This window comes from Corylus avellana, chromosome 4 (genome assembly GCF_965113065.1).
Source record: "Corylus avellana chromosome 4, dhCorAvel1.hap1.2, whole genome shotgun sequence".
NCBI lineage: Eukaryota > Viridiplantae > Streptophyta > Magnoliopsida > Fagales > Betulaceae > Corylus > Corylus avellana.
The window spans coordinates 12,822,555-12,836,372 of record NC_142493.1 but is presented as its reverse complement, the minus strand read 5'-3'; the positions used below and the strand labels follow the sequence as shown (position 1 = coordinate 12,836,372).

Sequence of the window (13,818 nt, the reverse complement as noted above, 5' to 3'; positions counted from 1 at the left end):
TACTATCATCCACTATACCACATACAACCATTGGCTTTAGTACCACTTGTTAAGTAGACTGACACCTTGGGAAGTCTTTTAGTAAAACCATAACATAATGGGACACCACTCAATCCAAAAGCTTAAGTCTATGAATTTGGATCAAACTATATATATTAACCAATCACACATGTGAAAGTTCCAATGTGGGACTTAACCTTCTTACACTCACACATGAATACTCAACATGATTTTATGGATACGAACTTAATAAAATTCCAGATCTGTCATGTGAATCATCATGCCAGCAACTCATAAACTAATAACTCAATTTTCACACTACGACACTTGGAACATCAGATTAGAAAACACATAGGTCTCAATTCAATCAACCATCACATGATGATGACCCACACATGAAGCTCTTAAGCTGCCAAATCTAAAAATCACTCTAAAATAATACCTTCACTCTTATTCCATGGCTGCATCACCTATATAACTGCAAGAGTACTACTTTAGGATTTGCGGCCTTATAATTCACATACCACATCTATACATAAATAGGTTACTTTGTCAGATCAGATTAGAACCATTGGAAATCAACAAACCAGTCAGTGTCCTTAGTACTTAACTTCATGCATCAGTACACTTCATCCGCCTCCCACTCTTAAACATGTATATACAATTGTCAGCTTGATTTATTTAATGCAAACGATGCTCCAGATTCACCTATGAAGCAATAACAAGAGGACAAACATACAACAAGAGGGCAAACATGAATCTCATGATAATAAATTAAGAAAATAAGTACTTCAAATCATACCTTCTTCATCAAGACTTATCAATTTTATAACATTATCAATTTTATAACATATAAATCTAGTAAAGAAAACCAAAAGAACACAAGCGAAAGGAAGAAGAAAAAAATTAAATCATTCTTGAATACCTTTGTAATGAAACCATTACAGAAGAGAGAGCTTTTAAAGTAGATGTCCCGTTTTGCAAGTTTGTTGATGGTTCTCGAAACCCTTTTAAACTGGGTACATTTAAAGCGATATACTGACCAAAATTCATGTGCTTCGGCGGCTGGTCTGTACAACCAAACAAAACAAAGCTGCAACTTTTATATCATTACTACATTTACTTGGTCAATATATCATGGTCTGATTGGAAGAATGCTATTCAGAAGTATTTATTATCAAACATAAATAAGTGCAACTAAACATGAAACCACATATTTCTGCATGTGCATGTATATGTGTCTATAGATATGCATATATCTACGCATGTGTATATTGTGAAGTCTGCAACTTACACCCAGAAAGATTTTCAATTGCTTTGCTAACAACATATAATGTCTTTTGTGTGGGAACCTTAGAAAACTGAAACAGGTCACCAGCAAAAAGAAGCCGTCTTGCCCTTCTAGGCTCCACTGAATTCAGTTGAAGTAAAACATGTCCAACGCGATGTAGAATAGATGGATCACGAGCAAACCATCCTGAAAGATAACCACATAATTATATGAACAAAACAAAAGCAGGAAAATCAATTAAGGCAATGTTACAAACAAATAGGCCGAAAGAAGTTCCCAAATATCATTATAAGCAGGAAAGATACCAACTGCAGTTACATTTCCAATAAAGTTATCCAATTGAGAGCATGTTTGAGATTGCGTTAGAAAATAAAGCTTTTAAAGCCAAAAAGAGCATTTTAGAAAAAGCTTCATTTTTAAGTTTTCCTAAAAGTGTGTTTTAGCCTTTTTGAAGAGCAAAAAGTCAAAGAAATACTTTTTGAGTTTTTTATCAAACGAAACAACTTTTGGTTTGGCATAGCTTTTTATGTACTAAAATTACTTTTTAAACTCCTTAACGCAATCCCAAACATACAATGAGTGTATGCAGATCTCAGTGTTGGTATAAGGAACTCTACCATCTGTGTATTGAAAATTGTAAAAGATAAGTTTTACAACTATGAACTCACATCCTGCAACACATTAACTCTTTGAACAGCTGCTTTTGTTTCTCTTTAGTGATTAGTTATCATAATTTTCTTATTCTTTTTTCCCCTACTAGCTAGGGGGCTTGGCTTCTCTTGTATACTTTCTGTGTACATAGGGACGCTTTACCTTTTTAATGATATTTCGATTACTTATCGAAAAAAACTCACATCCTGCAGCAGCAGTTTTTTTTTTTTTTTTTTTGAGACCACAAAAAGGGAAAAGCTAGTGTGAAGTGTTATAATCCCAAAAAGTTAAGAGTCTGGCAACACACATGTCCACATGATTTTTCTTTTTTTCTTTTTTTGATAAGTGAAATAAGTTCATTAAAAGCACAAGGAGTGCAACCCAAATACACAGGAAGTATACAAGAGAAAACAACCCAACAAATCAAGAATGAGAAAAGGGAGTACAAAAATCTATACAGATAGTGATATTGAGAAGGACATTAGCAAAGATTCACTGAAAAAGGTATTTAAGATAACAAAGTTGTAAATCCAAACTCATCTTCTCACAATCATCGAAGCATTGAGCATTCCTTTCTCTCTTGATGCACCACATTAAAAAGGAAATGATTACATTCCAAGCAATATTGATAGGATTCCGACCGATCCTTCTTTTCCTATAAACTAGAAGATCCAACACCCATCTAAACATGACCCACTCTACTCCAAACATCTTTTTTTTTTTTGATAAGTAATCAATAGTCTTATTAAAAGTGTAAGGCGCCCCAAAGTACACTGGAAGTATACAAAGGGGATCACCTAACTAGAAGGGGAAAAACGTAGAAGGAAATCATTATAGTTAATCGACACCGGAAAAACATACGCTACAGTCCAAAGATACAAAGAATGAAAACAATAGGATAAAATGTCCTCAGAGGACCTCTCCAAGTACTCAAAGCACCTATTATTTCTCTCTCTCCATAAACACAAAAAACCCAAGACCGCAGCACTCCCCCCCTTCCTGAAGACCACCAACAAGCTAGCAACTCAAACACATGTCCAGGCATCACCCACGATAACCCAAAACGACCAAAAAAGGCACTCCACAAAGCAGACGCTACCTCACAATGAAGAAGAAGATGATCCACCGTCTCCTCACTCTTCTTGCACATACAATATCTATTCACCACAATCACATATCGCTTCCTGAGGTTATCAATGGTCAGAATTTTGTCTCAAGCCGCCGACCACGCAAAGAAAGCTGCCTTTGGATGAGCCTGTGTCTGCCACACACTCTTCCAGGGAAACCTCCTCCCTTCCGAACACGCCAAGGAGATAAAGAGTGACTTGACCTTGAAAATTCCTCTTTTGGAGGAATTCCACCATAATCTATCTTCAAACCCTCCTCTCACTCTAGCTGCATACAACACCTGGAAGAAAGAGGCAAAGACATCCACCTCCCAGTCATGAGCCTCTCTAGTAAAACTCACATTCCACTGATTGGACCCACCTAGCATCTCCAAATTATCCGCAACTGAGGCATCCTTCGCACAAGCAATACTAAAAAAAATCGGAAAGCGATCTTGAGAGCTGTATCTCTACACCACCAATCATGCCAAAAGCTAACCCTAGTCCCATCCCCCACTACAAATCTCGTAAAGCCTTTGAAAATTTCTCACCCTTTTCTAATATTCTTCCATAACCCCACCCTAAATGCTCCTCCAGGCTCAGCAGAACACCACCCTCCCCATAAGCTTCCAAACTTCGAATCTACCACAACTCTCCACCAAGCATTTCTCTCCGACCCATATCGCCACAACTATTTCCCTAAAAGAGCGCGATTGAACACCAATAAATTCTTAATACCCAACCCTCCCTCCTTGATCGAAGTGTACACCTTCGACCACTTCAACAAGTGGTACTTTTTTTTTTTTGATAAGTAATGATGATATAAAAAGAGCGCAGAGGGGCGCAACCCATATACACGGGAAGTATAACAGAGGGCGCCTAAGAAGGAGAAAAATGAAAAAGAAACTCAGAGAAATTAATCACTAAAGGAGCTAGCCAAGCGGCCATCCAAGAGTAAAGAGTAAAGAAGAAAAAATGAGTCAATTCCTCTAAGGTCCTAGTGGAATTTTCAAAACATCTAGCATTTCTTTCATTCCAAATACACCACATAAGACACAAAGGGATCATCTTCCACACAACCGCGCTTCAAGATCGTCCTCCCGACCACCAACTAGCAAACAAGTCCCTCACCCGGCACGGCATGACCCAATGCAACCCAAACCACTGAAAAATCATGTGCCAAAGAGCACTTGCGAGCTCACAGTGGAGAAGAAGATGATCAACTGACTCTCCGTTTTTCTTGCGAGCTCACAAGTGGTACTTGAACTCTTCACCTATCCCACCCCATAAGAAGTTGCGTTGTAGCTTCTCAATGCGCTTAGCAACACTCACCGGAATAAGGAATAAAGACAAGTAATAAGTGGGCGAGTTAGCGAGAGTGCTCTTGATAAGGGTGACCCTGCCCCCCTTCGACAACTACAACATTTTCCAACTGGCCAACAGATGTTTTATCTTCTCGATAACTCCATCCCAAATATGCTTGGACTTATAAGAGCCTCCCAAGGGGAGACCAAGGTACTTCACTACCAAAGAAGCTGCCCCACACCCTAAAATACCAGCTAACGATTCCACTTGCTCCACATTCCCCACAGGAATTAGCATTGACTTAGCCAAATTAACCTTCAAAGTGGAGGCGGCTTCAAACAGCAAAAACAAACTCCGCAAATAGCGGAACTAGGCGGGCCTAGCATTGCAAAAAATCAAGGTGTCATCGGCAAATAAAAGATGAGAGACAGTAGTGTTACCGACCTTGAAGCCTTCTAACAACCCCCCATGAACCGCCACAGAAATCATCCTACTCAAAGCCTCCAACACAAAAACAAACAACAAAGGAGAGAAGGGATCCCCTTGTCGCAAACCCCTGGAACTGCTAAAAAAACCTTTAGGAGACCCATTTACAAGAATCGAAAACCGCACCGAGGAAATGCAATGTTGAATCCAAGAACACCAAATCCCTCCAAAACCACCCCTCCTTAGCAAGTACATCAAGAAACCCCAGTTCACATGATCATAAGTTTTTTCCAAGTCCATTTTGCAAATAACCCCTGGCTCCCCAGATCTCAGCCTACTACCAAGGCATTCATTAGCAATCAAGATGGGATCTAGAATCTGCCTACATTTGATAAAAGCATTTTGCGACTTGGAGATGATCTTATCTAACACAACCTTCAATTTGTTTGCTAAAACCTTGGAAATAATTTTGTAGAAGCCTCCCACAAGGCTAATTGGGCAGAAGTCTTTGAGATTGAGGGCACCGGGAATCTTTGGAAAAAACGAAATGAATGAAGCATTGAGGCTCTTTACAAACATCCCTCTGGCATGAAAAGCACTAAACACCTTCATAATATCCTCCCTCACAACATCCCAACAAGCTTGGAAGAAAGCCATAGATAACCCATCGGGCCCGACGCCTTATTGTCATTCATCTTAAACACGACCTTTTTTACCTCTTCCTCTTCAAAATCTCTCTCCAACCAGCTGGCCTCCTCCTCCAAAATGGAATCCAATGAAATACCATCTACCATGGGCCTCCAACTGTGTTGCTCAGCAAAGAGCTTTTGATAGAACTCAACAATGTGCTCACTAATCTCGTCTTGATTTGAAGAAGGAATATCCCCAATCATAAGAGTCTCTATCGAGTTATATCTTCTGTTAGAGTTGGCTATGGAGTGAAAGAATTTAGTGCACTTGTCTCCTTCCTTCAACCATAACACCCTAGATTTCTGCCTCCAACTTATCTCCTCCATAAGTGTACACTTCTCTAACTCTCGAACAGCCTCGGCCTTCCTTATTAACTCCTCCTCATCCAAGGCCCTACTTTCTTCGTGTACATCAAACGCCCGAAGATCTTCAAGAAGAATCCTCCTATTCCTCTCAATGTTACCAAACACCTCCTCATTCCATGTCTTCAAATTCAGCTTCAAGGCCTTGAGCTTGCAAGCGAGAACAAAGCTCGGCGTACCTTGGAACTCATAAGAATCCCACCATTGTTTCACTAAGGTTATAAACCCTTCCGCTTTAAGCCACATATTCTCGAACCTGAACGGCCTTTTCCCCTTGGAAACATCCCCCAACTCAAGAATGATTGGAAAGTGATCCGAGCAAAGACAAGGAAGCCTCTTCTGCCTCACCCCTAGAAACTAGGCTTCCAACTCTGGGGAAACAAGAAACCGATCAATCCTTGACCACAGAGGAGGATCTTGAGAAACCGACCAAGTAAAAGCACCCCCGACAAGTGGAAGGTCCATAAGCCCTTGTTCAGAAATAAAATCAGAGAAACCCATCATAACAAAATCCAGACGAGCTCCACCTAATCTTTCACTAGGGAACCGAGTAACATTGAAGTCTCCCCCAATACACCATGGCAAGTTCCACCAACTAAGAACGCCAGCCACCTCATCCCAAAGGAGTCTTCTATCCATATCAAGGTTCGGACCATACACCCCTGCAAACGCCCAAACAGATCTACCACATTCCTGAAAGACACATCCAGAGAATAAGCCCCTACACAAACATCAACCTTCTCCACCACCCTTGTATCTCACATGATCAAAATATCACCCGAGGCCCCACTAGAATCCAAACAACACCAATCCACATGACTCCGCCCCCATAAGCTGCAAGCTACTCCAAACATCTAAAAAATCATATTCCACAAATCTCTTATGACATTACAATGAACAAGATGGCAACATCACAATAAAGAAGGAGATGGTCCAGGATTCCTCACTCTTTTTACACATACAACACCAATATATCACTATAATGTGACGCTTGTGAAAATTATCCAAAGTGAGAATTTTCCCTGGGGATGCTATCCAAGTGGGGGGGGAAAAAAAAAAAAATCCTTAAAGGTACCTTAGTTCTCCAAATGCTCTTCCAAGGGAAAGAGGAGTCAACTTTGGGGAGGAGAACTTTCTAAAAAGATTTGACCTCAAAAGATTTTTATTTTTCGAAGGAGTCCAACATAACTTATAGTCACCTCCCCAACCCACCCTAATGGAATACAAAGCATTGCTTCAGGTGGTACACATCATGATCTTTTATGTGTACCACCCGAACCAACCACCACCTTCATGTATGATCTTTTGCCAACAAAACAAGCCTGAACTTGCAACATCGGTGCCAATGGGGATACACCCAAGCCAAACAAGTAAATACCTCCATTTAAAAACTGAGGGAGCTTCACATTGCCTCCAATGTTTTAGGTCTAATAGTACCCTAGAACTTTCACAATTCAATTACGAAACCCCTCCAGCCCCTACCACCTCTCCCTTCCTGCCTCTCCAACCACCACCTCCGTATTTTGCAACTGCCAAGAATCGACCATGACTATTCGAACCATGTTGGGCAATGAAGGCAATATTACCACACTAGATTGTTTCACAAACTCCATAGAGTCCTCTGCTTGAGACAGCTTCCACACTGGCTAACAACCAGACCACACTAACTTTACCAGAAAGACAGATCTTAGAGCATCCCTGCATCTCTCACTCCCCTCCCTAAATGCAAACTCAAAAGACTTGGCTTCAACAAACAACCAACTTGACTTTACCATCCAAAACAATTCATGTGTTGTTATAATACCGACGGCGAACACACACACACACACACACACACGTAGAGAGAGAGAGAGAGAGAGAGAGGGAGAACGTCCGTACACATTCTCATTCACCAAAAGAGCCCACAGTTTACTGGTGTGGGGCCATCATAGAAGCTCCAGGAGAGTTAAGAGTCAAAACTGTCATGGTTGTACTCGAGCAATGCTAACAGGGTTTTTCTCCACATGATTATTCATTATAGAACTAAACAATCTAGCATACAGGGCCATTTCGTAGAACAATTTTTAAAGGACCGTGTTGATCTGCCATACCAACAGTGTCTAAACTTTGTGAATTTGGCAGAACTCCAATTGTTGATATAGCCCCATGAGATGGACGAAATCCAAGGATACCACAAAATGATGCTGGAATTCTCACACATCCAATCGTATCAGTACCTACAAATAAAAGAACCTTTTTATGGTCAACTTGCATTATTAAGAAGCAAAACTATGTAAATAACAGAACGCTTTCAGTCACCATCATAGACAATAAGGAAAGAAGGTCAATAAGAAAAAACTGCATCAAGTATTTAAAAATGTGCACTATCTTCGTTGCTCTGATTATTATGGACAGTGTATATATCAATTTTACTTACAATGTCAGGAAACAAAGGCATTCAGTGGCAATTGACTGCATAGAAGGGTGGGAGAAAAGGGAGAAAATATAATGAAAATCGAAAGAAGGAAAGTTATATGCCCATGCGTTGATTCTTGGTTGAAATTTAACCAACCTTGAAAGAAGTTGATATGATAAAACTAGTCTCACACACACACAAAAAAGAAAACAGAGGGAGACTGAAACAGCTTCATGTGATCAAATTGTCTGATCAAAGTTGAGATACCCTCCTTATGTGAAAAGGTGAGATATTATAAGGAAAACAAAGTACAATATAAATATGCGAGGAAGATGAAAATAACATCGTAATAGCAGTGTAACTTACAACAGAAATTTTATGTAGTGCACCATTCATGCAGTGTCTAATTTGTTTAAAATTTCAAGAGCTTTGTGTGAATTTGTTACTACGAAATGGTAGTAACAAATAAAATATAAATTATCCAAAGAAGATAAAGGTAAGAAAACATTACAACTACTTGGCGTCGAAGTGATTTAAATTGTCTTTTTTATCACCTCCCTTCTCTTAGCAACAAAGAAAGTATATATATAATTCTAAGTTAATTTCAATCCAAATAATGTTCATGTGTCATCATGGGAAAACCAGATCATTTCGGAAATGGATAGAGAGACGAGACTGAACAATGTTCTATGAACCACATAACAGATTCTGCTCACAGAAGAATAAACCTCGAAAGTAATAAAAGCAAAAACGTATTCGCCCAGAGAACAATTCCCCAAAACCCTTAAAATATCGCAGACCTGAGCCATACATTGTTTAACCAAGCCTTTCCATTTTCCAAAGTGGAGATATAAGAGAGGGAAAATTCAGCATTTGCAACATGAAACATAACCCACCAACATACCAAGAGAAAAGTCGACAAGTTCAGCTGCAACAGCTACAGCGGAACCACTAGAAGAACCTCCTGGAATACATGATGGCATTTGTGGATTGGTAGGGGTCCCATAATGCATGTTCTCCCCAGTTATTCTGAGATAACAATCAGGCACAAGCACCATAACAAAAGTTACTACATCTTTCTAGAGAAAGATGGAGAGTAGTGGGGAAAGTAAAGGGCTTACCCAAAAGCAAATTCATCCATAACAGTCTTGCCAGCACAAGTAGCCCCATTCTTCAACAGAGCAGTCACCGCCACCGCCGTCTTCCCAGAAGATTCGTGCGCTCTCTCCCAATCCCGATTCCCAAAACCAGTCACATAACCCTTCAAATCAAATCTGCCATACCCACCAAAAACGAAATAGACAGGAAAAAAAAAAAATCAAAATCAATATTGTATTCTATACCAAATCTATCTAGAAGCGATCGTAAATAAGAAAATGTGAAAATTTCTCTGCGCACAAACGTGAACAGTTAACATAAAATCTAACATAACCACTAAAACAACGAAGAATAGAATCGAAAGGAAAACAAAAATTACAAGTTCAAAGTGTTTACAAAATACTATAACACAACCCATAAAATATTGATATGGCAACATAACCCACATGTTCTCCGCTCACACAAGTAGAACAAGCAAATTTCTCAAAACCCATAAAATAACGCAAGACAAACCTCCTTTGTGCTTTTGATCAATCAAATAAATAGAACAACAACTTCCTCGAAAAGCCCACATCAAAAATTTTAAAAGAAAAAAAAGAAAAAGAAAAAGAAAAGATGAAGAAGAAGAAAACAAAATTGAAAACCAAAGCAAAGTAGAGTGAGTGTGAGAAAACAAACATGTCCTTGATGGCGAAGGTGAGGCCAGCAAGAAGGTGCGTAGCGGCGGGAGGCGGGGGCTGAGGGAAAGGGAGAACGACGAATCTCTCCACAAAAGCACCGAAATCCTTCCTTTCGACAACCTTCGATCGCCGCCTCCGCCTCCGCGTCTCCGCCACGATCAGGACCCCCGCCACGCCGATCCCCACCACGATCCAGAGCTTGGGGTTGGATGCATTGGCCTTTATCAGCTTCAGCGGCCTCGACATCGCTTACTGGGCTTTTGGGAGTAGAAGTGGGGTTTAGGGAGGGTTTTAGAGAAAGAGAGAGAGGGGGGGGAGATCGCCCTGGGAATGCTTACGTGCTATCGTGCGCCGAGTGTGCGTGGGTGTCAAGGTAGGTGTACAAGACGCGCGAATATTCTACCGCTTACGATATATTTTTTTTGAGTAAATGAATTGTGACGTCATCGTTCGACAACATTACTCGGTGTTGGCGGCGACATGTGAAAAACCCATCAAATTCACAGTTACATCAATGGAACCTCGAGGGCAGGGGTCTAAACAAGTTGAGTTTGAGCGAGTTTCTCTTGTTTATGCTTGATTCATTTAAATTTTACTCGAACTCGCATGGCTCTTATATTTAATGTTTTTTTAAAAAAATATATATATATATATTAACTTCAAGTACTCTTAAACGGCTTAAGAAACCAGCTTGCGTATAAGTATTTACTTAGCTTAATTAGTCAAGTATGGAGTTTGAGTCAATACAGCAACACACTTGGTTTCAAAAAGAGAGGATATGCATTCTTTTATAGATAAGCAAACTTGAAAATTTGTGTTTTCTTATCAATGTGTGACAAATTAACAAGTTGTATTCAGACTGCATTGGGACAATGCCCCTACAAAAAAATATTTTTTTAACGTCTCTCTCAATCTCCCTCACCAGTCAAAGCGCATCTTCTACCTGAACTCTCATTTTCTACTTTCTCACTCTTGCTAACCAAACAAGTAGTGATAATGTTTGGGTCTGTTTGATTCTTCAATAATTTTCATCTTTTGCAATCTCCCTCAATAGTTTCTACTTAATTCTTTTTTTTTTTTCATTTGAGTCTGCTGCAATTGAATTGGGGTCTTTTTAATGATTGCTCTCTCTCTCTAATCACGAAGGGTCTAAAATTTTTCATTTTTTAACGCTTAAATATAAATACAATTTTAAGATTTTAATAATTATGAGATTTATAATTAATTATGTGTTACTTAGTTGATATATATATATATATATATAAACACACACACACGAGCTTATACAAGACAAGCTTGCTCACGAGCCTAACCGAGTCGAGCCGAGCTTGTTCTATTTAATATTCGAGCCAGGATTTGTGTTCACGAAGTGTTTCATTTAATAATCGAGTAGAACATGAGCCGAACTTATACAAGCCGATCTTGAGCGAGCGAGCAGCATGCTCACTTAACACCTGTACTCGAGGGTAAACCCTTCAGTTGTCGGAGGAGAAGGAGAGGTTTGAAGGTCAATATTTTCTAAAATTCTTTGGTTTTTCTAACAGTGGTATTTTTAAATTATATTTTCTAATTATTCAACAATAAATAATAAATAAATATTGTCGTCCATAGAGTTACTTGGCCAAGAGGGAAAAAGGTCCAGAAGTTCCCATTTTTTTATTAAAAAAAAAAAAAAAAATTGACACTCAATGTTGACTTCATTTTAAAAGTTATGATGAATTTGTAAAAAATAAAAAATCACACACGAAAAACTTAATTAATTAATTTTTTACAAGAGATGTTTCAAAAGGGTAATCCAGGGGCATTATTCTCTAATCTTTACTTTTTTCACCCAAGAAAGATGATGAGTTTTTTTATTGGAGGAGAAAGAAACATCTGTTTTTTATTTATTTAAAATTTGCATAGCACTCTAACAGCAAAAAACCCTATAGCTATTGGCTAAAGCAATGTGAATGCTATCATATGTTTGATTAGCTCCATTCTAATACTTGTATTGTAACATCCTAGGAATTTAACTAAATGAATAAGTAAATTATGTGCGCTTCGCACCGATTCATTTACCACGTAAATAAGTCCTAAGAAATATGTTGGGTAATGGATCGGTAGGGATATGCATAATCATTAAAGCCCAAGTTGGTTGGCAAGGCTCATAAACCATGAGTGGCCCATTATCCTAACAGAGTGATGGGGCAATTGGAGCTTCCACATGTCACAAGCACAATTATCCTATGTGCTCATATCACTCGCCTCAACCATTGTCAACATCATGGCCATGACCCACGACCAGAGCCAGTTCAAAGAAACTTCTTGGGAATGTGGTGTTAGGAATTATGCACTGAATCCCGATGATTTTGTATTTGTGTTGACATTCATATATTTGTAATGAATATATGATATATTAGTGCTCACACCCAAGCGCTCTCTCTGCTAGGGTTCCATCATTAGCAAAGAGCACCGCCAGAGGGGGAGAACCTTTGTTCTCCCACTCCTCCCCTCATCCTTTGCTGCCCCCCCCCCCCCCCCCCCCCCTTCATCTGTTTACCACATCAATTAGTCGTAAGAGATATGTTGGGTAATGGATCAGTAGGGATATGCATAATCATTCAAGCCCAAGTTGGTTGGCAAGGCCCATAAACCATGTGTGGCCCATTATCCTAACAGAGTGATGGGGCAATTGGAGCTTCTACATGTCACAAGCACAATTATCCTATGTGCTCATATCACTTGCCTCAATCGTTGTCAACATCATGGCCATGACCCACGACTAGAGGCAGTTCAAACAAACTTCTTGGGAATGTCATGTTATGAATTATGCTCTGGATCCCAATGATCTTGTATCTGTGTTGACATTCAAATGTTTGTAATGAATATATGATATATTAGCGCTCACACCCAAGCACTCTCTAGGCTAGGGTTCCATCTCTAGCAGAGAGCACTGTCGGAGGGGGAGAACCTTTGTTTTCCTCCTCCTCCCCTCATCCTTTGCTGCCTCCCCCCCCCCTCGCTCTATTCATCTTGTGAGCTAGTCTATTTACCTGATGCTCCTTAGCTCCTTGGGCGGTGTTTTTTCCCCCTTCTTCTCCGCCTCTTTCCCATCCTTCGTCCCTTTTTTTTTTTTTTTTTTTTTTTTTTTTTATTTATTTATAGGCTCTTGGATCGGTCTGGTCAGAGCCCAATCTTCCATCCTTTGTCAGACCCACGTCATCGCGCACCCCACCACCAGGTTCTCCAGCTCCGTCTAGGTGTGACGCCACTTGCCGTGGTTGTGTTCTCGCGTTCCGGCCAATTTTCCCCCAGCAGCCTTCCTTTCCGACGTGGCTTTTGCTTTGGGTTTTTTTTTTTTTTTTACATGTAATTTTTCTATTTCTTGTCTTGTTGTTTTCTTTTCCAGTTTTTTCCCTGTTCGTTTTTCTGCTTGTATTTCTTGCTACTTATAATAAGGCTCTGTCCTCTCTCTTGATCTGCCTGCTTGGTGTTTTGTGGGGTATTTGCTTTTGGTTCTGACCCTTAGGTTGTGGATGTGAATAGTATCCTGACTTTCGAGTCGAGGAGGAAGAGTTTCATCATGGGGGTTTTCTGCTCTTAAGGCCGAGGAATAAGAGCTAGCTATGCATTGGATTGAGTCTATCTAGAGCAGATCTGTTGTTAAAACTTAAGACTACTCATGGGTTAGCGAATGTTGATGTCATTGATAGGTCTTGATTGTTAGATTGTAATGTTTGTATATTTGACATCTATAACCTTGTAGCTTCGGCTATGATTTGCTTCAGAGCTTTTACTCAGTTTGTAAGAGCTTTTGCTCCCGATCTTTTCA

At 39.7% G+C, this 13,818-nt stretch overlaps 1 protein-coding gene across 1 annotated transcript in view; it reads right to left on the bottom strand.

Moving 5' to 3' along the window:
- TOC64-V (translocon at the outer membrane of chloroplasts 64-V) overlaps positions 1-10,371 on the bottom strand; it is a 46,217-nt gene extending 35,846 nt beyond the window's left edge. The window contains exons 1-6 of the mRNA XM_088515770.1: positions 10,003-10,371; positions 9,348-9,500; positions 9,131-9,255; positions 7,922-8,047; positions 1,295-1,477; positions 926-1,070 (exon numbers count right to left, since the gene is read on the bottom strand). Coding sequence (XP_088371896.1) covers positions 926-1,070; positions 1,295-1,477; positions 7,922-8,047; positions 9,131-9,255; positions 9,348-9,500; positions 10,003-10,250 — 980 coding nt within the window. The 5' untranslated portion in view covers positions 10,251-10,371. The remainder of the gene's footprint in view (positions 1-925; positions 1,071-1,294; positions 1,478-7,921; positions 8,048-9,130; positions 9,256-9,347; positions 9,501-10,002) is intronic.
- Positions 10,372-13,818: the final 3,447 nt, after the last annotated feature.